The 26,442-nt window shown below is 53.3% G+C and overlaps 1 protein-coding gene across 4 annotated transcripts; it reads left to right on the top strand.

Annotated features, from left to right (window-relative positions):
• Positions 1 to 1,169: 1,169 nt before the first annotated feature.
• ENOX2 (ecto-NOX disulfide-thiol exchanger 2) lies at positions 1,170 to 25,952 on the top strand. 4 transcript variants are annotated; one of them, XM_039572067.1, is made up of 15 exons: positions 1,170 to 1,205; positions 8,592 to 8,723; positions 9,340 to 9,471; positions 11,495 to 11,650; positions 12,362 to 12,568; positions 13,039 to 13,272; positions 14,088 to 14,300; positions 15,789 to 15,895; positions 17,979 to 18,093; positions 19,101 to 19,282; positions 19,830 to 19,937; positions 20,753 to 20,809; positions 21,778 to 21,886; positions 22,130 to 22,215; positions 23,523 to 25,952. In XM_039572067.1, the coding sequence occupies exons 3-15, from the start codon at positions 9,375 to 9,377 to the stop codon at positions 23,652 to 23,654; spliced, it is 1,803 nt and encodes a 600-aa protein (XP_039428001.1). In that variant the 5' UTR covers positions 1,170 to 1,205; positions 8,592 to 8,723; positions 9,340 to 9,374; the 3' UTR covers positions 23,655 to 25,952. The 4 variants fall into 4 exon arrangements, with proteins under 4 accessions (XP_039428001.1, XP_039428002.1, XP_019143689.1 ...); XM_039572068.1 differs by lacking the exon at positions 20,753 to 20,809; XM_019288144.2 differs by lacking the exons at positions 1,170 to 1,205; positions 8,592 to 8,723 and having other exon boundaries at positions 9,324 to 9,471.
• The last annotated feature ends 490 nt before the right edge of the window (positions 25,953 to 26,442 follow it).

Genomic DNA, 26,442 nt, shown 5'->3' with positions numbered 1-26,442 from the left:
CCCGGGGGAAGTCTGCCCAGAGCAGTCTGGCTCCGTGGGCCGCTGTGTGTGGATCCAGCCCGGCTCAGCTCTGGGCTCAGCCCGTCACCTCCCCGCATCGGCGATTTGCTGCCTGTTCTTGGTGAGCTCTGCCGGCCGTGGCTTCGATCATCCTCATCCTCGCCGTTCCTCGTCAGGCCATGCCTGCTCCCATCCCTCACCCCAGAGAGGCCCTGCCGCTGTCCGCCTCCAGCCCGCGGTGACCGCGGCACCGAGCAGCGCCCGCGGGAGCGCCCGGACCGGGCTGTGCGCAGGGCGGCCGTGGGGGCACGGCCACGGAGCCATCCTGCCCCACAGGGAGACACGGAGGGCGCTTGCTGAATAAACGCCTTTGTGCTGGGCTGGTCTCTGCTCCGGTAGCGGGGGCTCGGGGCGGCACCGGGGGCATCCGGGCTGCAGCAGGAGGGCGAGCACAGAACCGGGGCGGGGGAAAGGAGGGCGACAGCAGCAGACCCGCGGCTGCGGGGCCGGCCCTGTCCCAGTGAGGTGTTGCCGGTGGGATGTTCCTTCTGGGATGCTCCCGGTCCCGGTGGGATGGTCCCGGTCCCGGTGGAGTGTGGCCGGTCCCGGTGGGATGGTCCTGGTCCCGGTGGGATGATCCCTGTCCCGGTGGGATGATCCCGGTCCCGGTGGGGTGTGGCCGGTCCCGGTAGGATGGTCCCGGTCCCGGTCCTGGTCCCGGTCCCGGTGGGGTGTGGCCTGTCCCGGTGGGGTGGTCCCGGTCCCGGTCCCGGTCCCGGTGGGGTGTGGCCGGTCCCGGTGGGATGGTCCCGGTCCCGGTCCCGGTGGGGTGTGGACGGTCCCGGTGGGATGGCCCCGGTCCCGGTGGGGTATGGCCGGTCCCGGTAGGATGGTCCCGGTCCTGGTCCCGGTGGGGTGTGGCCTGTCCCGGTGGGATGGCCCCGGTCCCGGTGGGGTGTGGCCGGTCCGCCCCGCCGGACGCCTCACGGCCCCGTCCCGGTGCGCGCGCAGCGCCCGTCCCGCCCCTTGCCCCGGGTCAGCCAATGGGCGCGCTCGGCGGGGGCGCGCGGGGCGGGGCGGCAGCGGCGGCAGCGGCGGCGCGTGCGGGAGCGGCCGGGCCGGGCCGGGCCGAGCCGAGCCGAACCGAGCCGAGCCGAGCCGAGCCGAGCCGAGCCGAGCCGAGCCGAGCCGGGCCGGGCCGAGAGGTGAGTGCGGGAATCGGGGGGAGCGGGCCCGGCCCGGCCTCGCCCTGTCCCGGAGCCCCGGCGGGAGAGGCGGAGCGGGCGGCGGCCGCGGCTGGGCCCGGAGCGCTCCCCTGCCGGGGCCCGGGCGTGCGGAGCGGCCGCCCCGCTCTCCATCGCCCTCCGGGCCGCTGCCCGGCCGTCAGCGGGGCTCGCCGGGCAGGACCGGCCTCCTCCGCGGCTCCGGCCGGGCCGAAGCAGCCGGGGAGTTTTGTGGAGGGTCTGAACAACCTCGTGGGAGCCGTCGGGACTTCGGAAGACTGGCGGGGACACCCGCGGGGCTCCGGTCCGTCCGGGTGGTGGGCAGGCTGTGCGGGAAAGTTTATTCCACGCGGGAAGCGTCTGGGTCACTGTTTGGGTTCAGTGGTAGTTAAAATCACTTCAAAAAGAACATGAAAATCGCGTCAGAAAGGATGGAGAGTGTCCAGCGAAAGGTCTGGAGCCGCAGGAGCAGCTGAGGGAGCTGGAAAGGGGCTCAGGCTGGAGCAAAGGAGGCTCAGGGCGGACCTTGTGGCTCTGCACAAGTCCCTGACAGGAGGGGCAGCCGGGGGGCCGGGATCTTGTGCCGTGTCGTGTTTCCCCAAGGTGCGAGGGGTTCGGGTTGGGCATTAGTAGCAATGGTTTCTCTACCAGAGCGGTCAGGCCTTGGAATAAATTGCTCAGGGAGTGGTGGATGCACCACCTCTGGAAGTGTTCAGGAGGCACTTGGGGCTGTGTTTTAGGGGTTATTGTGGTGGTGCTGGTGGGGTGGATGATCTTGAAGGTCTCTTTCACCCCCGATGATCCTGTGAAAGTGGCACAAGGAGAAATTGGTTGCATATAAAGAAATTATTCTGATGCTCCAAGAGCGAGTGGTTTGCAAAAGGGGTGGGGGGTGGAGGTGGCAGCAGCTTCCCCCCGGGGAGGGATGCACCTGGCTGTGCTCTCCCTTCTCCCGGGGCTCACACGTGTATCTGGGCTGTGCTGGATCCGTGGTGCCACAGCAGATGGTCCGTGGGCAGCACAGGGAGCTTTGGGGACGCTCGTGCCGGTGCCCACAGCTGCCGTGGGCTGCAGCTCTCCCACAGCCCTGGACTGTAACTCATATATGCACATGCACTCGTTTGTTTGGTTCCTTGAGCGTTTATATCGAGCTTCTTTAGTTTATGTGCTTCTTACTCTTATTTTCCTCCTGTTTTGGTGCTGTGTGCTGTTACCAGTAACGTCCATCCAGGTCACTCTGCGTGGAGATGTTTTTGTTCTTTAGTGGCATGTGTTTGTTACACAAACATTAATCCTTGGGTAAGCTCCTCATTAGTCTGCACCATTCCTACCTCCCCTGTAGCTACATTTATTAGCCATTGTATTTTTTTGTATTTTCCTGCAGAAAGTTGCAGCAGAGCTGTGAGCTGGTGGGAAAGCATGGAGGTGACCTGGGGTAGGAGTTTGTCCCTCCAACTTGTGTTCCTTCTTACTCCAGCCATCCTCTTCCCTGTGCTGGAAGCCAAGTGGTTGGGTTCTCTGTTTCTTCAAGGCTTATTTGAGGAATTTTGAGGATCTAGTTAAAAAGCGCCTTGAGCAGAGTTGTTGAAAGCTGTGTGGGAGCTGGGGTAAGGTCAGGTTTCCGTGTTGAAGGTCATGTGTTTGGAGCTCGTATCAGGGATGAGGTTCAATCACCGACTCATTTCAAAGATCAGGTGTTGCTACTGAGGAATTCTGTATACCTTCCAAAGATGGTGTGAGATTTCTCCCTTAATCCCCAACTTTTCTGCTGACATTATTCCAGTTCCAGCAGGTCCATCCCGTCCAGCTGCTCCACTCTCAGCCAGCAGTTCCTCATGCTGGTGCTGGCTTTCCACAAGGCTCTCTTGCCCATCAGTCCAGGATTTTGCGCTGGGGTTTTCTGATGATCCTGATTGCTGGCTCTCCTGGAGTTTTATTTGTGTATTCCCCTTTTTTCCCCCCCTCTTTTTCTTCTTCTTCCCCCTTGTTTTCTTCCTCAGTAGCTCTGCGTAGTTAGTCCTGCACCCCTTTGCCCATCAGTTTTCTTCTCCAAGCTTTTCAAAAAGATATTTCTGAAAACAGGAGCTGTTGAGCATTGTTCTGAGGTGGCACGTGCTGGGTGTTGTTCTCCAGGAGCGCTGAGGGGGTCTGGAAGGACAGAAGGGGATGGGGCTGATGAGCTGCCTGCTCTGCACCCCATGGAGCACGAGCAGCTCCCCCCCTGGACATCCCAGCATTAGAGTTCCTAGATGTGTGTGCAGAGGAAGGGTGGTTTGGCAGAGCCTTGTGAGCACCCTGAACACATCCTGTGGAATATTTAATAATTTAGTGTGGTGAGCAGGGCAGGCTCCTCTGTTGGGAAGCACCGAGGGCTGTGTTGGGTCGCTGCTGGTGACATGCATGCGTGTACACACATGCTGGTAAGGAAGTTTTTCCTTTGTTTTGGGTTACAACAGTGAGTGAAGAGCACAGCTCACACAGGACTTGGTTAGCCCCCTATTTTTGCTGCTGTGGCTGTATTTCTGTGAAAACTCTGCAGGCTGGTGTCCCTGACTGGGGTTGCTGACTGCTGTGTTCTCGGCGCAAAGGAGAAAGGGGCTCTTCGTGCCTCTTGGTTTTACAGTGCCCTGCTAGAATAATTAGCTGCCTGAAATTAATATATTTCTTTCAAGTACAAGTTTCCAGAATCAAGGAAAGCGAGCAGTGTGCCTCTTACCATCAGGGATTACCAGGAATTAATCTTTCAGTGCAAAGGCCACTAATCTCGGGCATGCAAACAGGGTTTATTGAGCTGCGTGCCAGTGCTTAGAGCAGTGATGTATGAAATCCCTGGCAAATTCAGATGCTCTGGTTGTTAATTGCCTCCCCACCTGCTCATCCGCCTCCGTCCCCTGCATCCTGGAATCTGCCTATGGGTGTCAGTCACAGGAGACGGATGGTGACACATGGAGCTGCTGGGTGCCAGCCCCATGCTGGCTTGGGCTCTCACGCCTGGGCTGTCCTGCCTGCCCCCGGGCAGTTCTGCTGTCACTAGGTCCCAGCTTTCCTGTTGTGCTGGGAGCAGAGCGAGGGGGCTCAGCCTGGCACTTGGATTTTCAGACCAAAAGCCAAGCTGGGAGCAGTGGGAGAACTGGCTGCACTCCTGCCTTATGACGAGCATCTTGCCATGTTCCTCGTGCAGTTCGCAGGTAATGCGGGGGGGTTCTGGGATTCCCTGCACGGATCCTGCTGCCCTGTAGGATTATCTGGAGCTGACAGAAGTCACTGTCAGAATTGTGCTGCTCTCATCAGCATGCCTGGCCAGCTCCCAGCTCAGGCTGATGATTGTGAAGCCCTACCAGTGATAATTAAGCCAGGAGTGCGGTAGAGGAACATGCACGAGCCCAGCAGTAGTTTTTGAATCTGGGAATTAGTTTTCAAAAGGAAATGATTGGTATCAAAATGTAACTTCAGAGCTTCGGTGTCCCTCTCCCTTCCCTGCTGGTCTCTTTTCTCCTGTACTCTAATTGATTGCTGCAGATGTACTTTGGTGTCTTCTAAAGTGCATTTCTTGAGGGCTTAAAACCAGCACTGTGTAATCAATGGCACAGTGTATCCCGGAATCCAGTTTATTCCCACAAACACAGGCACCCTGCTCAGACTGAGCACTGCTTATTTCCTATATTTACCAATGTTGGCAAAAGGTAAATCCATATTTATAGTAAAGCCTGTGTCAGCCCATTTCTGGAGTTTCCCCAATGCTGGGAAAGAGAAGTCTCATATGTGTTCAGAGGAGCCCAGGGGACCCCAAAATACCACCTGAGGGGCTCAGAGGGACCTGGGGCACCCCAAAGTGTGACCCAGAGTAGTTAAGGGGGTTCCAGGACACCCCAAAATACAACCATACAAGCACCAGCCTGCACAGCCTTTTTGAGTGTATCATTGAAAGGCTTTTAGGTGTGTGACAGTGTCAGAGTACCTGTTCATAGTTGTAATTTGAGTTTTGGGGCAGAGGTTTATGTTCCTGCTGTTTATTAACTGGTTGGATGGCAGGAAAACTGTTCCAGTGCCTGGGCAGAGTGAGGCTGCAGTCGGAGTGTGTGGCTCCAGAGCAGTGCCAGGCTTGTGGCAGAGCTCGTGCCACCCTTCACTGCGTGTTCCTGAACCCAGCAGGGAACATTTCGCCCACATCCCAAGGTGGCAGCCCTGTAGGTGCTGTGTTGTTTCTAGGTGGTTCCAGGAGTGTTGCACAGGAGCTGCACAGTCCCGTGTTTTGGTTGCGATTTCCAGTGTTTCCAGCTCTTGGTAATGGGAATGATTTTAGAACAGGCTTTTCAGTTCACCTCAGGGACTGTTTGGGTTTATTTTCCTCCTGGTCATTAAGGCTAATGGCCAAGCTCAGTTAGCAGGGTTGGAAAACCAAGTCCTGTCCTGGGTCTGGCACGGGACCCAGTGAGGATGGATACTTGCCTTGATTTACGCCTGGAACATTGAGATCTTTGCTCTCTCTCCAGCCCCTTTCTGAAGCTGTGCTGTGAAAGCTGCAGCCATATTTAGCCCCTGGATTGATCCCACCCCAGTGGAATGGGGGGACTTTGCACTGTCAGTGCTCTTAGGCCAGTGGGAAGTGTGGACTCTTCCCATTAGGCACAGCTCAGCACCTATTTCCAGAGGGATAAACCGCCCACAAGGACCCGCTGTGCCGAGGGAGAGGCCTTGCTCAGAGTCGCCTTCTGCTCATCTTTCAGCATCCCCCCTTCTTTCCCTGATCCGTTTTTCTACTGAGGAATCTTCTAGCCCAAGTTTTTATTTTTAAATGTTTAGTCACTGCATTATGGCAGTGCCTCGTGTCTCACTCTCAAAAATTGACTCTTCTGAAAATCCCTGGAGATAGGGATGAGGAGATGAAGGGCACACTGACACCTGTGCCACATATGGCTCTGGAAGTGCTGACACCGGTTCTTACACTTGCTGGAAACCCAAATTTTCTTCTCCCCCCCTTACTTTCTGTGTAGCATTTCCAAGCAAATGCAGAAATCTGATTTTGGCCTTTGCAGGCTGGCTCACTGCAGGAATACTGAGCAAACCCCCGTGGTTTGCTCCTGTGCTGGTCCCTTCCCTCCTGAGCAGAGCAGCTTGGAATGGCCAAGGACACTTCATTGTGGTTGGCACAAAGGACAGAGAGATGCTCCTGTTTGTGCCTCCTGGCTGTACTGGCTGAGCCTGTCAGCTTTTGTCCTGCTCTGTGCCCAGGAGAGAGGATTTTTTGCAGCCTCAGCTTTCTTCTGAGCCCGTTCTCTGTATCCAGTGGGGTGTGGCTGGAGCTCCGGCTGTTCGCTGAGATGACAGGAGAGAGGCAGGCAGGTCTGAAAGTTGGCTGCTGTCCATGGCATTTATCCTGTGTAGGGTGGCAAATCTGACATAATGAGGGTGTTTGGAATCTTATCTCTGGCTTGTTTTAATTTTTGGAGCAAACTCGCTGCTGCAAGAGCAGCAAGCAGGGTCCCTTTTACTGCTTCCATCGCCTACTTTCCATACTGCCCTTTGCTTTCCTGGGGCATTTGCTCTTTCTCCATCCTGGTGAAATGAGAGCAAAGCTTTCCCAAGGAGTTTTGCTCCCCCATGTTTGTTGTTAGGTTCTGGTGGATGGTAGCTGGTCCTGTTTTGGGGAGCCCTGAGGACAAGGCTCGTGCTCCAGGTCACACGGGTGCCTCCACCCAGAGCCTTCCAGGTGATTTGTTTCTGGCTGTCAGCTGGCCCTGGGGACACTTGAGCATCCCAGCTCAACCTGGGGCTGGAAGTGCCTGGAGTGAGTGGCTGCCTGTGTTCCCCAGTGGGCTGGAAAGCAGTGGCTGGAGCAGTGTCCACTGGCATTCAGGTGCTGGTCAGTGCCAGGTGTCTCCACAGCGTTGTCTTCAGCCAGAGCAGGGTGTCTGTCCATCCTGGTGACACCAGTGTCCGGCTGTACTGCTGCTTCTCTCCATCCTTCCCTGTTCCCAAGGATGGGAAAACGTTTGTTTGAGTTCAATTTTGCCTTTTCTGTCACACGGGTAATATCAATGTAAGCTTAGAACTGCTCCTTTTCCTTTCTCCTGCTGTCTTCCCCGTGCACAACCTCTCTATTTTTAACCTACTGCATTCAGATTTGTTTTCCTGAGCCCTCATGACCTCCATGATATTTTGACTTTGGAATATTTAAGACACAGCATTGTAGGCATCCTGCATAGCCGGGCGTGACTATTGTTGTTGCCAGCTGAATAGTCCTTGTTTTTTTGGCTGCTTCTTGCGTTCTCACCTTTCAGTGGCTCAGAGAGGAGCCCTCCAGGCTCCCTGTATCCCCTTGGCTATTTACAGCCAGACCCAGCAGCCACGTTTGTTAAGTTCTTGGAAGTGGAATCCTCTGGAACAGAAACCACAATGCTGCAGAGAGTCTGGGGGAAGGTTTGGTACAAATGCCTCGGCCCATCAGTGCCTTGGGATGGGATAATTATCATTGTTGCTGCTCTGGGAGTTCTGCTGATTCCCCTGGGAACACAGAGTATCTTAGAAATGTGGTTATCTGTATCACTTTATATGGGTCCACAAAAAAGATTTGTTTGGTTTTTTTTCTTTTTTTTTTTTTTCTGTATTGGCTGTTCAGAGTGAATTTGCTGAGACAGAGGTAAATCAAACTCGATATTTTAATGCTCCTTTGGACTTGCATCCCTGCAAGTGCTGATTGTGGCAAGGTGGAGTGAGGAACTCGATGGTCAGTCAGTTCAGGGCGCTGGACCCATCTCTTCAGCCTGGAGAAAAGGAGGCTCATGGGGGACCTTCTTACTCTCCATAGCTCCCTGACAGGAGGGTGCAGCCAGTGGGGGTCTGGAGCTCCCCTTTTTGGGATGTGCATCTCAGAGCCCCTTCCACAGCCATGACCAGAAGCAGCTGTCTGGCAGGCTCTTGGAACAAAAATTCCAGCAGCATCTTCTCGTTTTGAAGATGATCTCAGTTGTGCCTTGTTTTTTGGTAGTAAATGACTCCAGGTAAATTCTCCACTGGTGAAACATAAGTAATTATTAACAGTGTATTCCTGGACTGAAGAAACAGGGAAAAATCCCGTCCTTTGAGTTTCCAGGCTTGAAATGCTGCTCAACCCGGGGAAGATGCACCCCTGGCTTACACTGTCAGGCAGTTTGATTTGTGTGGGTGGTGGAATTGATGCTGGTGAGTAATATTTTATTGTGTAACATTCAGATCAGGTGGAGCTGGGGCCTGTAAGCAGCAGTCAGGATTCCTTCAGGGCCTGGAGTGCTGCTTGTGCCCACAATTGGGCATTTCTCTCACTACTGTGATCCAGAAGCACCACAAACCAGTTTAAGTAAAGCCTCTAAGTGTGCTCTTCTCCTTTAGGTTTAAACCACCTGCCCTTTGATCGTGCCAGCACCGAGTCCCTGGGGCTGGGCAGCGCTGCTGGCCCGCGGGGGTCGGACAGCCCGGCTGAGGATGGAAGTGACCCGAGGAAGAGGAGCAGCGTTCCCCCAGGTGAGCCGAGTGCCAGCTCCATTGCTGGTAGTAGACAGGGGATCCCTGAATCCAGCCTGAGTGCAGCTGCTGTGCTGGGGTGTGGCTGTGCAGGCTGGGCAGGGCAGCTGGGCTCTGGTGCTGCTGCAGCCCCACTGCTGTGCCTGGAGCCAGGCTCCGATTGTGGGATCTCCCCAAGGAGTACATAGTGATAGAACAGGGGGGAATGGCTTCCCAGTGCCAGAGGGCAGGGTTAGATGGGATATTGGGAAGAAATTGTTCCCTGGGAGGGCGGGGAGGCCCTGGCACAGGGTGCCCAGAGAAGCTGTGACTGCTCCATCCCTGGCAATGTCCAAGGCCAGGTTGGACGGGGCTTGGAGCAGCCTGGGATAGTGGAAGGTGTCCCTGCCCATGGCAGAGGGTGGGATGGGATGGTTTTTCATGTGCCGTCGAACCCAAACCCTTCTGTGATTCTCTATACCTGTCCCAATAGATTTATTTTCATAGCTGGACAGAATCTGGCTCTTCCCTGAGAGTGGGTTGAGCTCTGGTTTTGGGTGCTGACACTGCAGAGCCTCACTGGGCAGAGCTGAGATCTGCTCTAAGCCCTTAATCACTTTTATGTTTCTCTCAACAGATGGTGGCAGAAATCTGAGCCTGGACTCCATTCCGATGGGATTGCCAATGTCCGACCCGACCGCCTGGGCCACCGCCATGAACAACCTGGGCATGGCTCCCATGGGCATGACAGGACAGCCCCTCCTGCCTGGTGAGCTGAGCCTGCCACAGCTCTTTGGGAATAGCCTGTTTCGGTGCTCTTGGGCAAACACCCCCACGTACAAACTGAGCTGTGTTTGAAATGCATTCATTCTGCACGTGATTTATTTAGAGACCTGAATTGAGAGGAAGCGAGGATACATGTGTTTTAATGCAAATAATAGTCATTGTGGGGTACCTCTAGATACCCTGCAGAGGAGCAGGAGGAGGAGGGTGCCACACAGGACAGGAAGCCAATGATATCCAGGAACGAGTTACTCTGAGCTAAACTGGAATGGCTTATAAGGAAGGATGGGAGGAAGGTGAAGAGGAAAGCAACAGGACAGCAAAATGGATATAGCAGAAATTAATGGAAGATTCTGCTCCAGAAATGACCGCCTTATAGTCTGAAATACATGTGCATGGGTGAGTCACCTTGTACTGGGTGAAAGAGCTCCTGCAGGAACAGAGCTGAGCTGTGCCTGATTGCCCAGCAGTGCAGGATGCTGGACATCAAAGTCCTGAGTGGAACTGACTGTTCCAGTGCTTTGCTGCACTTAGAAGGATGCTCTCCCCTGCCTCAAGACCAGCCTGCTCACCTGGGGAGGGAAGTCTGTGCTGGCAGCACTCTGCCATCCCATTTCTGCTCTTGTGGCACACAGCAGGTGGGTTGCTGTGCAGCCAGTCCTGTATTTAACACAATCACTTAACTTGCCCTAAGTTTTGCCTCCAGTCTGTGCTCTTGGAATCATGGAATGGTTTGGGTTAGGAGGGACCTTAAAGCTCATCTTATTCACCCCCTGCCACGGGCAGGGACACCTTCCATGAGCCCAGGGTGCTCCAAGCCCTGTCCAGCCTGGCCTTGGACACTGCCAGAGATCCAGGGGCAGCCACAGCTTCTCTGGGCACCCTGTGCCAGGGCCTGCCCACCCTCCCAGGGAACAATTCCTTCCATATATCCCACTTAAATTTCCCTTCTGGCAGTGGGAAGCCATTCCCCCTTGTCCTGTCACTCCAGTTCCTGATGCAGAGTCCTTCTCTGGTTTCCCTGTAGTGCCTTCAGATACTGGGAGGTGTGGTGAGGTCTCCACACAACCTTCTCTTCTCCAGTTTGAACAGCCCCAACTCTCTCAGCAGTAATAGAGAAAGTTCTCTCCTGTCCCCAAGGCCTTGGTTCACATGTGGCTTTGCTGTGGAGATGGTGTTTCCATGTCCTTCTCCTGCTCACATTCTTCTGTGAAGTAAAAATCAAATCTCTCCCATGGATAAGGATACAATTCCCATGTGCTCCTACGTCCATATTTCACAGTTGAAACAGGAAGGTTTCTTGTCCATTCCTCCAAAAGCGCCGGTTGATGGCAGAGGGTTGGCCTCAGATCCGTGTTTTTGCTATGACTGTATTTCAAAATACCAAGGAGATGGCAGGTTCTCTGCTGCTGGAGTTGCTGCACTTGCCTGGTTGGTGAGATGATGCCCTAAATCCCAGAACCATTTAGGCTGGAAAAGACCTCCAGGATCATCGAGTCCAACCTGTGACTGCTCCCCACCTTGTCAACAGCCCAGAGCACTGAGTGCCACATCCAGTCATTCCTTGGACTCCACTGCTTCCAGTGCCTGACAACCTTTCCATGTACAAATTCTTCCTGATGCCCTTAAGCCTGTGTCACAGCTGTCTGTGCTGCTGAACTACTTAATACAACCAAACTGGGTCAGGTTTTCCACTGTTTCCTTATGTCACAGGTGTCTTTTTGTGGACAAACCTCTCTGGGAAGGGTTTGACACTGGATGGGAGCTGGTTTCTACAGAGGAGAGAAGGAAGTAGTTTATTTTAACAGAGAAAAGTTACTTGGCTGTGGCAATGAGCAATGAAATAGTTTTAAAACATTATTTTAAGGGCGCAGATGTAAAGTTTGATGTTGTCACGTTCCCGATTTTCACCGGCAGGCGTGGGAGCGTTCCCTGTTTGCTGTCAGGGCTCACAGTCGCTGTGTGACTCTAGCCCCCCACTTGACTCCCTTGTTCTCTCCCCCACTTAGATTTTGATCCTGCTCTTGGGATGATGACTGGAATCCCTCCGATCAACCCCATGATGCCAGGCCTGGGGATCGTCCCACCTCCCATCCCTCCGGACATGCCGGCCGTGAAGGAGATCATCCACTGCAAGAGCTGCACTCTCTTCCCACCTAACCCACGTAAGTGTCTGCTTGTGCTGTGTCTCTGTAGGAGTATCCCCATGCTCGTGTTTCTATAAACCCCAGGTGTGTGTGAGAAAAGGGCCATTCCCGTGACTCACTGCTGGCAGGAAGGTGACAGAGCAACAGGAAAAGCCTGTTCTTGTCACTGAGTGTTTGCCATCTCCAGAAATAGCCTTTGCAGTTGCTAGATTGGTAAGGACTGGGGAAAAAGCCATTCCAGTTGCTGGGTATTTGAGGTGTTCATGGTTTGATTCTCGTGTGTGGTGTGAGGTGTAGCTCAAGCACACAAGTCTGGAGCGTGTGCAGTTGCAGCACAGAGGATCCCCTGAGCAAGTTTTGTATGTGTTATTTACATTAGGGCACTCTTTTAAGCTGTGATTTTATAGCACCTCCCATGCTAAAGCTGGGAGCTCCTGGTGCTGCTTGTGTTCTTTGACAGCAGCTCAGTGAACCTCCTGCACTTGGGAGAGTGTTCGGAGGGCTCCAGGCTCCCAAGGTCTTTCGGAAACACGCTGGTGAATGTGCTTATTTTTTTATCCAGCACCTCAGCAGTGCTGTGGATCCACTCCATAAATCTGAGTGTGGCATAGCCAGGTGTGTGTTTGGAGGAAGCCAGGAAGGTGTGGTCATCCCTCAGGAGAGAGGAGCAGGTGGAAGGAATGTGTGCCGGCAACCCAAAACCTGACCTGCTCTGCTTTCTCCCTTCAGATCTTCCCCCTCCGGCCACGAGAGAGAGGCCCCCAGGGTGCAAGACAGTGTTTGTTGGAGGCCTGCCAGAAAATGGGACAGAGCAGATCATCATGGAGGTGTTTGAGCAGTGTGGGGAGGTCATAGCTATCCGCAAGAGCAAGAAGAACTTCTGCCACATCCGCTTTGCTGAGGAGTTCATGGTGGACAAGGCACTTTACCTGTCTGGTGGGTGTGTTTGGCTCAGAGGGAAGCTTAAAATTCTGGGGCAGAACTGTGATGGTGCCTTTATAGATGGAACAGTAGGAACTGGGGCAGATTTCTCTGATGCTGTGTCGGTTTGCCTTCTGCTGCTGTTGAATTTCTGCTTAAATACAAGAAAGCAGCTCCTGAGAGGAAAGGCAGCGATGCTTTGTCACCTGAAAACGTATACAAAACATTGGGCTGAGGTACAGAGTCTATCCCCATCTTACATGGATAAGTGCCCAGCTAATTCTATAGATAGTGCCTACAAAAATGGACAGTTGCTCCTAATTTGCTGGCTGGGCTTGACTTCGTGGGGTTTTATTTGGCTGATGGGCTTGGCTTGGTAGGATTTTCTTCCCTGTCAGCCATCAGAGCTGAACCCCGTGGCCTCCTTTTGCCACGGGAGCCCCAGGTAAGCCCCCGTCCTACCTGAGCACCCTCATTCCCGCCAGGCTACCGCATCCGGCTGGGCTCCAGCACGGACAAGAAGGACATGGGGCGGCTGCACGTGGACTTTGCACAGGCGCGGGATGACCTGTACGAGTGGGAGTGCAAGCAGCGCATGCTGGCGCGCGAGGAGCGGCACCGGCGCCGCCTGGCCGAGGAGCGCTTCCGCCCGCCCTCCCCGCCCCCCGTCGTCCACTACTCCGACCATGAGTGCAGCGTGGTGGCCGAGAAGCTCAAAGGTGAGAGGGGCTGGGCAGGCACAGCACTGCGTTCGCCGGGGGTGCAGCAGCTCTCCGCCAGATTCCTTCTTTTTGTCAGAAAAACCCCCTGCGCTTGAATCGTATTTGTAGAAGCTCAGGATGGAGAGGACCTGAAGGCTCGCCTGGCCCAACCTTTCTTGGCAGAGGCACGGTCTAGACCAGATGGCCCAACACTCTGCCCAGCCCAGTCTTGAAAGCCTCTGGTCTTGGGGAACCCAGCACTTCCACAGTGCTGCCATTGTGAAAAGTTGTCCCCAGGAGAACCCATTCCCCCTCATCCTTTCCATCTTCATAGCCCTCCCCAGGATTTAGTGATGAGGTCTCCCCATAATCTTATTTTCCCAAGGCTGAACAAACCTGTTGAGTGCAGCAAACTTGTTCAAATCAAAACTGTTCAGTACAAGTTTCTTCCAGATAATTTTGGTTAAGGTTGAAAGGACTAGTGTAAGACCTTCTTGGAAGCCTGAGATTCATGTGTGACCTGATGATTTTGGAGCTGGAGGACATTTCCTTTCAGGGCCCATCTGAGTAGACATGAAATTTTCCAGTAAGTTTCTAGTGCTCGTTCCTCCTCTTGCTGCACCTCAGCAGGTGATTTGCTCCATCAGCTTGGTGCTAGACTTGCCTTCCTTTGTACAGCCACGTGTTCAGATCCTTCCCTGCTTCCAGGAGTCATGGTCAGTCACCTGAAGGATGCTGACCTTTGAAGGAGCAGTTCAGCTCCAGGAAAAGGACCTGAAAGCTGCCCAGGCCACCCCAGAGCTGCGGTGTAAAGCTGTCCTTTCTTGCTGCAGATGACACCAAGTTCTCGGAAGCCATCCAGACCTTGCTGACCTGGATAGAACGTGGGGAAGTGAACAGGAGAACTGCCAACAACTTCTACTCCATGATCCAGTCGGCCAACAGCCACATCCGCAGGCTCGTCAACGAGAAGGCGGCTCACGAGAAGGAGATGGAAGAAGCTAAAGAGAAGTTCAAACTGGCTCTCTCAGGGATCCTGGTGCAGTGTGAGTGGTGTCTCCATGCTGGATGTTGGTTGTCTGCTGTAGGGAAGACTCTTTAATTTCCAGAGTCTGGAGAGGCCCCGCTAAAAGGGCTCTGGGAAAAGAAGTGGCAATCGCTTCTGTGCAGCTATGGCTGATTTGGAATCATATGGCACTAACCTGGCAAAAATTCCTTGTGGGACTTTTTACTGGAGTAAGAGTCCACATCTGGGGGGAGGAGAGAATGAATTCTGAATTTGTTTCCTCTTAATTATCGTCTGTTATTAGTTCTGTCATCTTTTCAACCCCTCCTGTGCACAGACAAGGTAAGTTCCTGGGAATCTGGTGCCTCAGCCAAGTGTGCAGGATTTGTTCGCCAAAGGTAGGATGCAGCAGAGTGCTTCTGACACCCTGCTGCAGAACCTGGGTCTTTCAAATCCCAGTACTTTAAAAACCAGGAAATCAAGGAAGAGGCGTGGACTGTATTAATTCCAGGATGTGATTTGTAACAGTTCCTCAGACCATTCCTTGCCTCTTACACATCCTTGCTTTAATAAATCTGAATATTTTTACTTCTTTCTGAGTACCTTCTCCACAGTTGTACTAATTCTCCTTGAGCCCCTTGCCTAGCTTGTGAACATTCCTAACTTTTGGTTTTGTATCTAATGATTTTAGCTGTTAGTTGATTTTTTAAATTATTTTTTTTCTTTAAATTCTGTTAATGGTAAAAACTACGGGCACACGGTCCAGAGGGACATACAGTGAGCACTGCAGAGTAAGTAGTAATAGAGACTAGTGTGTAACTCCACTCTCTGAAACCAAGATGGATATCTCAGCCACTCTTAGGTTACTCTAAGGAGCAGGGAGATGTGTTTGTTTTGTGAGAATTATGGGTGCTGCATCACAAGCATAGAAAAAAGTCAAGTGGATGTGCTTTGTGCTGTGGGTGAGCTCTCAGCCAAGGAGAAGCACTTTGTGTATTCCAAATCCTGTGAATTTTCTAGACAAGCAGAAGGCACAAATCCCAGGACCAAGAAAAGGTGATGGCTGGTGCCTTTGCTTTGATCCTGGTGCTTTTCCTGTAGCTCACACAGGCTGTGGCACTGTCCAAGGGCCAGAACTCGTGGTTGTAGCTCATCACCCCCTTTCAGAGGTGAGTCCTGCCCCTCTGAACTTACACTCCCAGCCAGCCTCACACAGCATATTTGGCTATTTTTCAGCACCTGTGCTGCCTTTTTCTCCACGTGTCCTGCCTTTTTCCCAGCTGAGAGCAGAGCCCGTTCCCCAGTTGGTCGTTGCTCTGTGAGCGTTTGGCACTGGCCTGGTGAAGCCCACAGGGCTCTTTCCAGACACTGAGCCCCTTCCCTGAGCGTAGCGTCAGCGCAGGGCAGTGTTATGAGAAAAGGGGAGCCAAACCACCTGCCTGATTCCACTTTTTTACTCCTTTACTCCTCTTGTTCGCCCTCTCTGGATGCTATTCGGGCCCGATTTGCTGCTGATTTGCTACTCCAGTCGAGCAGATAGTGGCCGTGTACCATTCTGCCTCCAAACAAAAGGCTTGGGACCATTTCACGAAAGCTCAGCGTAAGAACATCAGCGTGTGGTGCAAACAAGCAGAGGTTGGTAATCTTTTCTTGTGTTAGATCCTCCAGCACGGTCTCTTGCTTGTCAGGATGTTGATGTTCAGTTTGCACGATGCTCGCGTGGATAACAACACCTTCCTTCACAGTGTGAGGTGGGGATCACTCAGGAGGCTCTTGTGGTACAGGTAATAAATTTTCTCTTGGTATTTGTGTCACCAGTAGCAATACATCGAGACCCGTCTGCTGATTGAAGTTGTGCACAGTAACAGTCATAATAATGATAATAAATATGGATTTTTCTGCTGGTTTTAATATTAAAGCAAGAAGGATTTCTAGAGAGATGTTTAAAAAAGCAACAACAAACCCTAAGTGTCATCAGAATCTGTTTGATCACGTTTTTATGTGATATTTCCACCTTGAGAGGTGGAAATGATTGCAGATGAACAGCCTGGAAAGCTTGAGGGTGGATGTTCTCATGTTTGTGTATTTATCCCATGAAGTGACATGATGAAATGTGTGGTTTAAAGATGGTGATCAGGAAGGAGCTGATGGAAGAAGGCTTGTCACTCCCACTGCTCTTCCTGCAGGAGGAAGAATAGTTCTTAGTCCAATAAGATTTGATCAAATCAGATAAAAGAGTCAGGCAGAATGTCAGAAATAAGGAAGCTGAGGTAAAGAAAGGGTGTCCACTGGGAAGTGATGGGTGGGGAGATGTTTGTCCTGGGGGCTGTGGTGAAATCCGTGCTGCCAGCTGTCACCTTGGGCCTGCAGGACCTTGTACTTGGCCTTGTTGAGTCTCATGAGGTTTAATCCCACTCCTCCACCCTGTCCTGGTCCCTTTGGCTGTCATTCCTTACCTCTGGTGCAAATCTTCCTGTGGTTCTGGGTTTGTCTGGGATATTGAGTTCCTTACAACAAACTTGGAAAGGAAGTCTGTCCCAGCAAAGCCAAGAGCTGCCTTTCACCTTTAAGATTATTTAACAACCAGAGTGAATTTGGGCAAAGCTGAGAGGCTGGTGATCCATGGTCACTGCAGGCCAGGGATGTGCAGGCTTGGGATCCCTGTGGGCTGGAGGTGTCCAGGCCTGTGATCCCCATGGATTGGGGTGTCCAGGCCACCTTGCTGTACAGCTGCAGCCTGAGAAGGCTCTGGATCATGCCCAGCCAGGGCCCTGCTGGTACCAAGCAGGTGGTTGATCCTGCACCATGCTGGAACGCTCTAAATGTCCGTGCTGTCCTGGGAAGTTCCCAGCTGTGATCCCCCCATGAGACTGCACTTGTGGGACTTGTCAGAGCCCACTGAGTCAAACCTTGGTAGCAGCTAAAAGAGGAGCCAAGGTTCCTTTTGCACCTCTGCAATCTGATTTGCACAAGTGCTATCTGATTCAGATTCACTCTGAGCTCAGTGCTCCTGTCCTTCCCTGCCTTCTGATTGCTGGCTGTGGCTGGGGTGGGAGCTCTCTCTCCAGCTGGAGCTGTCTTTTGTTCCAAGGTAAGTTCTCCCAGTGGGAGGAGGCTGTGAGACCACTGGTGAGGCCTCTTTCAGGAGCCCTTCAGCTGCCAGGGCTCAGTCTGCTGCTCTCCCCCAGCTTAGGGACTGCTCTTAAGGGAAAGTGGAAGCCGCAAGATGCAGCTTCTTGGTACAGGTGTTGGCAGATATATTTATAAAAACGTTGTGAGTAGATGATGCATTTTCAGGTGTAATTTAAAATGTCTCTCAGCTCATTGTAGATATCAGATGCTGGCTAAAGGGTCTCTCAGCCTTTTGGGGTCACCTTGAGGAGGTCCCTGTACATGCAGGGGTGAAGCTGTAGCTTACTTTGCTCTGTCCCACCTCAGGTTGGGACTTTTGGCTCCAGAGAATTAGGGCTGACTCCAGTTCCTCACACAGCAAGGCTGACCTGCCTCATCACAAGAGCAGAAGGGAGATGGAAGAGTCAGTAATCCCAGTAGCACTGGCAGAGTGTGCCGGATATTGCCCTTGATCTAATAATCTGTGCCAGTTTTTGAATCGTTTCCTGGAGTTGTGTTTTGCAGACCTAGATTTCAGCAACTTTTCATCCAGCCAACCTGTTCCTCGAAATGTGTATTGAAACCCCCTCTGCTTTCTGAACCCCAGGAAATCCGTAACATCCACAATGATGAGCTGATGGGCATTCGGAGGGAGGAGGAGATGGAGATGTCTGACGAAGAAATAGAAGATCCATCAGAGATGAAAGAAACAGAAGAGTCAGGTAAAATCCCTTTCTGCAGCTCATAACATGCTTCTCTTCAGTGGTTTCTTTCAGGAGTCCCATTCTCAGTGTTTTGTGCCCCAAAGTGGCCACGGGCAGAGCAGAACCAGTGCAGTTCTGGAGCTGTTTCCTCTCGGTGCCTGGGTCTGCAGCCAGGGTCTGTCACTGTTCCCTGCCACACTCAGGGGAACCGAAAGCAGTGTCTGAGCTGCTGTTCCTGGGAGAGGGTTGGGATTCCTGGAGCTGGATGTGGAGGAGCTAGAAGCTCCCTGCCCTGTGCAGGTGGTGTCCAGGGGCAGAGGTTCACCCTGGAGCTGTCCAGTTCCAGTGCACTCCTGAGTCTGCCTCGGGATGCTCTTCCCCTCCTTTTTTTTACCTCTTCCGTCCTAAACATTGCATTGACACTGAGAGGGCCTCTTTGTCCAGAGGAGCTTGTTTACTAAAGAGATGCTGGAATCATGGGATGGGCTGGAAGGGACCTTAAAGCTGATTCAGTGCCACCCCTGCCATGGGCAGGGCCACCTCCCACTGTCCCAGGCTGCTCCAAGCCCCAATGTCCAGCCTGGCCTTGGGCACTGCCAGGGATCCAGGGGCAGCCCCAGCTGCTCTGGGCACCCTGTGCCAGGGCCTGCCCACCCTCCCAGGGAACAATTCCTTCTCAATATCCCATCCATCCCTGCCTCTCTGGCAGTGGGAAGCCATTCCCCTTGTCCTGTCACTCCATCCTTTGTCCAAAGTCCCTCTCCAGCTGTCTTGAGCCATTTTAGGCCCTGGAAGGAGCTTTGAGGTCTCCCCCAGAGCCTTCTCTTCTCCAGGTGAGCACCCCCAGCTCTCCCAGCCTGGCTGCAGAGCAGAGGGGCTCCAGCCCTGTGATATCCCAAACAGCAGAAGCCATTCCTTTGGGTGCTCAGGATTTGTAACTGGGAGCTGCTGAGCCCCTGTGCAGGGTGGGGAGAGCTCCCAGGGGGTTCTTGCTCCCAGCTGTTTGACCCTGGTGCTGTCCCCAGCGCTGGTGTCGCAGGTGGAGGCGCTGAAGGAGGAGAACGACAGCCTGCGCTGGCAGCTGGACGCCTACCGCAACGAGGTGGAGCTGCTCAAGCAGGAGCAGGGCAAGGCCACCAGGGACGAGGACACCACCAAGGAGCAGCAGATGAAGCTCCTCCAGCAGGCTCTGCAGGGCATGCAGAAGGTGGGCCTGGAATTTTCCATAGCTGGGGCCACACTGCAGGGGAAGGGGCTGGGATGGGCGGCAGAAACCTGTGGAAAAACACTCTGGATTTAAGCAGGATCCAAACTGCCAAGGGGGAGCAACTCTGTCGTTTCCAGTGTTGCTGAAAAAAACCCCAAAGCAAATATTGAAACCAGGGATTGTGTGTGAGCTGATAAGTCCCGTGGAAGCAATCCATAGTTAATGGATTCCTCGTGTGCTCTTCACCGTGACTTCCAAAGTGCCCAGTCTGTCCATAACCAGCTGAGTAAGGAAGTGGGAAATCCGTCCAGTGGGGATGGAATTACTGCCCCATGTTTACACAACCGTGCTTTTTTGTATGCTGGTAGGCAAAGGCATCTCTGAGGTAGATCCTTCTTGTTTTATGCTTTGTCTTGTAATGATGGACATGACCGGTCTGGTCTTCATGGAAAAGCCCTTCTAAATTGTATAGTCTTTGAACAATAGTTGGTGGAAGGCAGGTTAAGAAGGTGGCAGGCAGATTAAGAGTTTATCTTGTCTCTTCTAGCATCTTTTGAAAGTCCAAGAGGAGTACAAAAAGAGAGAAGCTGAGTTGGAAAAAGTGAAAGAAGACAAACTGAAAATAGAAACATTACTAGAAAACCTGAAGGAGCAGGTATGTGCCATCCAGGTCTTCCTTGTGCAGTGCTTGGGTTTTCTGGTCGCTCAGGAGCGTGGTGAAGGACTTCTGTCCTGCTGCACTCTTGGTGAGAATGCCCAGCCCTGGTTTGGAGCAGTTGTCCTTGGAAAATGAGGAGAAATTACCTGTCAAATTGCAGGATGTCTGTCAGTAGTGGACCTGCTGATGCTTCATGTACCTGTGAGACAATCTCAGCAACTGTATAAATAAAATATAACTGCCACTGAACAGTGTACAGTGGCATCACAGCTGGAATGGGGTTTTCTGCAACCTGAGCCTTTAAAAGATAAGAAAAAGGTGTCAATTATCAGACTCTGGTATTTACAGTTGTGGTTTAGGAGCATGTTTTGATATGCCCTCCTTTGGAACGGGAAGTTTTTCTGGGTGTTCTAACACTTCTGTGCTCGCTGGGTTTATTCCAAGCAGAAATCCACACAGAATTCCAAGCAGAAATCCATAGTGCTGCTTCTCAGGTGTGATCCACTCTGATTTGATTGTGGATCAGGGCATGAATCTATACTTGCCTGGTCCTTTCCTCTATAGCACAGACACAATTACACAAGAAGCATGAGGCAGCACTCTCCCCTGTGGCCCACACAGCCTGATACTGGGTTTATCTCATTTTCCATCTTTAGTCCCACTTTTTTGTGCCAGGAGCTAAGGAAGATAATAAATGCTATTCTACTAACTAAAAATGGCTTTGTGTATTCCCGTAATCATCAGAGCAGGAGCTTCAAAACAAAAATGACAGATTATCATCAGTAATCTTGCCTTTCCTTGCCCATATATAGCAGAGCATGGCAGATGAAGAGGACAAGGAGGGAGATGCAGCTGACTGCCAAGGGAATGTAAGTCCAAGAGCTGCTTCTCTGGGACGGTGGAAGGTGTCCCTGCCCATGGCAGGGGCTGGAACGGGGTGGGCTGTAAGGCCCCTTCCAACCCAACCCATTCCATGACTCTGTGATCTCCAGGAGAAGGCAGCCTGTGGGTTTGCAGTGCTGATCCAGTCCCTGGATCAGCTTCCACAGGGCAGAGCTCCTCTTTCTCCCCTGGAAGCAAATGTGGGGGCTCAGGCCATTCAGGCACAGCCTCAGCCCTGTGCAGCTGAGAACTGCACTGGTATAAGAATTTGAGCAGACCCAGGGGACCGCTCAAGTCTATCTTCGTCCCTGGCCTCCCTCCAGCCCATCTCACTGGTCACTGGAGCTGTTCCCAGTTATAGCTGTCCACAGCTCTCAGGCCACTGGAATTCCGCATAAAATTAGGGGATAAAAGCGAGTCCTGCTTTTAGTGCAGCCACCGTCTTTGCATTGTTGTGTTTGTGTCAGGGATAATAAATGGTGCCAAATTCTGTTTTAATTCAGTACCACAAGCTCAAGTCAGGAACAGTCTGATCCTAAGCCCTGTGCAGCCCCATTGCACTTGATTAATCACATTTGTCTCAGTTTGGGCATGTGTAAAACAAACCTCTGCAGCTGAATTAGTCATGGCAAGGCCACGGTCTGGTTTGTATTTTGCTGTTTAAATCAAGGCCCTTCTGGAGCAGATGTCATGTCAGAGAGCAGGGCTGGTACAGGGTGCATGGTGACATCTGGTGAACTTCGTGGCCTTTTCATCTCACTTGGTGGCTCAGGCCCAGCAGCACGGACACAGCTGTGCTTTGTTGGGAGCATTTTGGAAAATAGAGAATACAGCAGTGATGGCTGCAGTGACTCAGAAACCAGGAAAACACCCCTGCATGGCCTGTTGAGCCTGCCCAAGGCAGTGCCTGGTGTGCCAGGTTGTCTGGAACGTGCCTTGGGGGTTTGTTTTGCAGGAGGGCAGCACGTCCAGAGTTTGTGCCTGCAGCCAGGAGAAGGAATGTCCAGTGGAGAAGACATTGAGCAACAGCCCTGTGAAATCTGAGCGAGAAGTTCTCTTGGTTGGTGAGTCCTGCTGGGCTTGGTGGTGATGCTGGGGGAACCTGCTTCAAGGTGACCTTGCACTCCTCCTGCCCACCTCTGGCTCCTTTGGTTATCCCAGGGGAGGTGGCAGGCCTGGAACTGAGGAAAACCTTGAGCTTTGCTGGGGTCAGGGTGTGACCTTGTGCTGCCTGCAGTGGCGCAGGGCCGGTGTTCCCAGCTGGCTTTTGTCTCATGACAATGACCTCTGTGGTGTTCCTTTCCCAGGGATAATTTCAACGTTTCTCCACGTGCACCCCTTTGGAGCCAGCATTGAGTACATCTGCTCCTACCTGCAGCGCCTGGACAGCAAGGTGGGTGTGGGGACAGGGGGTGTGGGGACAGCGAGGTGGGTGTGGGGACAGGGGGGGTGTGGGACAGGTGGCTTTTGTGCTCCTTGAGTAAATGGGAGCTGCTGTGCAAAGGCTCCTGTCTGTACAAAGGAATTACAGCTCATTCTCCTCTATCCTGTTCTCCAACTGTCTTCCTTAAAGAGTCCCAGGGACAGGAGGCCCCACAGGCACGGGAATCCTGTCTTGGGATTGGAACTTTTCCAGCTGCTTGTGTTTGTGATTTGCTGAGTGTTTAATTTACCCTTTCCTAAGAAAACACAACTCCCTGGGCTGGCTCACTTCAGCCTTATAAAGACAGAGTTAATAATTCATCTCCTCATTCTAGCTTGGAATTTGTCTGTGGGGCCAACAGCCGCCTTTATTTTGGTTTGGAGCTCCTATAAAACTGCCATCACTGCATTCAGCTGCCTTCTGGAACTTCCTCTCTGGTCTCCACAGTGCAGAGAAGGGCTCCTGGAAGCTTCTGCCTGGGAGAGCCCCTGTGCAGAGCCCACCCTTTAACCTGTGCTATGGCATCAGTCTCCTCGTGTTCACTCATGCTCAGGGCTATTCCCATTGTCCTTTGTGTTCCTTCTGAGCTCTTCTGTCTCCTCCTTGACTCTTGCAGGGGCTCACATTAGTTTGGGATGTTGTTTTTAACCCTGAGCAGATCTTTGGGCCTGAGGTGAGGCGGGAGGAGGGGGAGTACTTGGAAGTACAGCCTGGTTTCTTGAAGCTGCCAACAGGAAAGGAAGGGGAATACCTTTCCCCTGTTCCCTGTCTATCATTCTCGCCAAGAGGGTCAGCAGAGAGCACAAAAATCACGATCCAAGGTGGATTGGAGCCCTTCAGAAGTTGTCTGTAGCCCTGAGTGTGGCTTGGCAGGACCTTGGGGCTGACAAACCCACCTCACCTCAGGTTCCTTCTCCTCAGTGGTGCAACCCCAGTTTTAGCTCTTGGCTCTGTTGGAGCAGCTCCTGCCCCATCAGGGATGTGAGAATTAAACTAAAATAAAGATAAAAGTGCTCCCTGTTCAGTGACTTCAATACCTGGGAGGTTTAAATCCATTCTCTTGCATTCCACATGGGAGAAGTTCAGCCTGTCCCTTTGCCCCGACTCCAGTGTTGGTCCTGCAGCCATCTCACCCCCCAGTGTGACCCAGCATTATCCCCACGAGTTCAGGGAAAACCTGGGTGAACCTCAGCAATGTAACTCCTTGAGTTTGAATGATCCCCAGCCAGCAGGGCTTCCATCTTCGCTTTCAGTGACGCTTTCCTTGTGTTCCCCAGATCTGCACGGCGGAGGTGGAAGTTCTCATGACACGACTGCAGAACACGTTCCGGCAGGAGCTGAGCGGGGTTGGGGCCAGCCTGGAGAAGAGGTGGAAGTTTTGTGGCTTTGATGGGTTGAAAATGACTTGAACTTTGACTTAACACTGGAAACAGTGGGATGGGGATGCCGAGAAAACTCGGGGTGCTCCTCCCTCTGTTCCTGATGATTCCCTCGCACCACGGCCTCGGGGTACAAGGTGTAAAAGTGAAACCAAGTCCACAGCAGCACTGGAAGGAACATTCTGCAACTCCTTTGGTCAGTTATTTGTTAATGGGCAAGTGCTGTTCAATATATTTGGGGAAAAAGCTCCTGCCTGACCCTTTGAAGCACAGCGTGTCGACTCCGTGTTCTGCCAATGTTGTATGTGCTTGTGTGCCCAAATTCCCCCTCCTCAGCCTTCCTTCTGCTGGGAACAGCCATAGACTGTCCTGAAGCAACAACCAAGGGGCATCTTCTGGTTTCTAGATCACCAAAAGGGACAGAAAAAGGCATTTTTTAGATATTTCTATGAGTAAAAACCAAGGTATGTTTAAACAGAAGATTTAGATGGCTCAGGAGCCTCTGAGCCAAGGCATTGGTTCTTTCTGTGCTGTTTTCTCTGGTAGCAGTTAAGCTGAGGTGGGGCAGAGGGGGATTCTGGCAGTGCCACTCGTGCTCTGGGTCAGTCTGTACAGAACCTTTCACGTGGGAAGGGTGTTTAATTTCCTGGGGCTGTGGGTGGAGCAGAGCTACATCAGCCTGGCTTTTGGTGATTTTTACCACCCACTTCCTCCACCTATGTTGCTTTGGAGACCAAGCTCAAGCAGCACAGACTCCTGAACCTTCCCAGCACTGTTCCTCGTGTTCCCAGTGCACGCCAGGCTCTCCCCAGCTGTGCAGAGGTGCAGGGTAGCACAGCTCAGCCCATCGCTCCAGCCTGCCCAGAGCCCTGCGGGGATCCTCCTGCTCCAGCAGCCCCACATCCCTGCCCTGCCTGCTGTCACCTGCAGTGTTCCTGTTCTCACATCCTGACTGTTCCCAGCCCAGCAGCTCTCACTCTTTTTTCTCTCTCGGTTTTCCAGCTGCACTCTTCCAGCCCCTCCTGTTCATTCCCCACGCCCTAGGTGTTGGTGTGCTTCACTTGGGCTGTCGATCCTGCCTCATTTTTGGGGGAGAAGCCCCAGTTCCTACGTTCCTGTTCTCAGGCACTTCCTGAATTTGTGACACATCCCCAGCCCTGGTGTCATTGTGCCAGGTGTTTTGCCACCCTGTGCCATGGCTGAGGTGGTGCCCAGGTGAGCACAGGGACATTTCTGGAGTGTTCCGTGTAGCTGGCACAGACACCTGGTGTTGTGTGAGCCAATTCCTCATCCAAAACCCCAAAATTCCCCTGGTGACACCAGGCCTGGAGCCAGGCATTCACCTGCTGGCTCTGTTTCTCCTCTCACCATTCCCTGCAGGTGGAAGGATAGAGGAGAGCCCTCCCTGTGCTTCTGCTCCCTCATCCATTCGTCCCTAGGCCCTGAGGTCTCTCCAGATTCCCTGGATTTCTTCCTGCACCTTCATCCTCCAGCCCAGATGAACCATCCTCTCCCTGTTGCTCCCACTGGCAGGGCCTGGCACCAGTTCTCCCCAGGCACTGGGGGAGCTGGGATGGTCACAGAGGGGACGCCCCTGCTGTGCCAAGTGGGAATGTGGCACCTGTGCCACCTGTCCCTTGGGGTCAGCCCGGTGGAGAGAGGGCAGTGAGGTGAGACCTCTCCTTGGGAAAATCAGGGAAGAAACTTCAGGAATCAGGACGGTTCCAGAGCCCTGAGAGCAGCCATGGCTGGAGCACACCTGGAGTCAGGGGAGACGTGGGATGAGCGGGGCCGGGGCTGGGCTCCCCAGCGCGGCAGCTCCCGCGGCACAAGGGCTGCGGGGTGGGAGCTGGGATGGGGCCGGGGCACCGTGGGCAGCCAGAGCCCCCTCCCGGGGGGCTGAGGGGGCTGGGGCTGTTGGAGAGACCGGGCAGGTTGTTCCATGGGGCAGCAGGAGGGAGAGGAGCCGGGGCCTGTGGAGCAATGGCTGGTGCTGTGAAAGTGAGTCAGGTCTGGAGCACCCCAGGGTCCTGCTGCTTCCCCTCTCCCAGCTTTCCCTACCAGGGCCTTTCCAGAGGGGCTGAGGTTTCTCCCAGGAGAAATCTGTCCTGCAGATGGGCTGCCGAGGTGACACCCAGGGGTGGGTGACAGAGCCCTTCCCTCGGGACGAGCTGTTCCCGTGGGCTGTTGCTCTCCCTGCTCTCAACACTGAGCGCTTGCCACACTGGGAGCAGATAAAAAACTGTTAAAAAATGTTCTGAATAGTTGTGTCCCTGCAGATGAATGCTGTATTTTTAAGGAATAAACATTTTTTATGGGCAAATCTTGGCCCTGCTGCTTTCTTTGTGTTTGTTGCCTGCCCGGGGGAAGGAGAGGCTCCATCCCATCTCCTCGGCTGTGCTCCTTCCCAGTTCCTCTTCCATGCTCCATCCCAGGTCCTCCAGCTTCCTTGTGAATCTCAAGAGCACTCACAAACACCAGGCCCCAGCTGCTCCCTGCTCCCTCTGCAGCCTCTCCGGTGACCCCAGCCCAGGCAGCGAATTCCTGGTCCATGAGCACCTTCCCCCCGCAGAGCAGCTGGAGTTTGCAGGTTGTGGCAGTGGTGGGGTGGATGTGGCCCAGCAGCACCAGTTTGTACTGGTGACCAGCACGGTCAGGGAGGTGATGCAGAGCAAACAGAACTGAGCAGCCCCCGGGGGTCTGTGCTGGGCTGGGAGGGAGCTGCGAGCGGGGCTGTGGCCCTGGAACGGAGCTGCTGTGGGGAAGGAGGCTGGGGGTGACTGGTGGCTGCTGGACTGGGACAGGCAGAGATCCCCAA

The sequence above is a fragment of the Corvus cornix genome, chromosome 4A (assembly GCF_000738735.6).
Source record: "Corvus cornix cornix isolate S_Up_H32 chromosome 4A, ASM73873v5, whole genome shotgun sequence".
Taxonomy (NCBI): domain Eukaryota; kingdom Metazoa; phylum Chordata; class Aves; order Passeriformes; family Corvidae; genus Corvus; species Corvus cornix.
The sequence above is the reverse complement of the archived record's forward strand: the minus strand, read 5'-3'. Positions and strand labels throughout refer to the sequence as shown.

Coding starts and splice junctions, on each gene's coding strand:
- ENOX2 (XM_019288144.2), top strand. CDS start 9,324: ATGTTTCTCTCAACAGATGGTGGCAGAAATCTGAGCCTGGACTCCATT. Junction 18,094..19,100: donor GAAAGAAACAGAAGAGTCAG/GTAAAATCCCTT, acceptor TGCTGTCCCCAG/CGCTGGTGTCGCAGGTGGAG. Junction 19,283..19,829: donor CTCTGCAGGGCATGCAGAAG/GTGGGCCTGGAA, acceptor TGTCTCTTCTAG/CATCTTTTGAAAGTCCAAGA.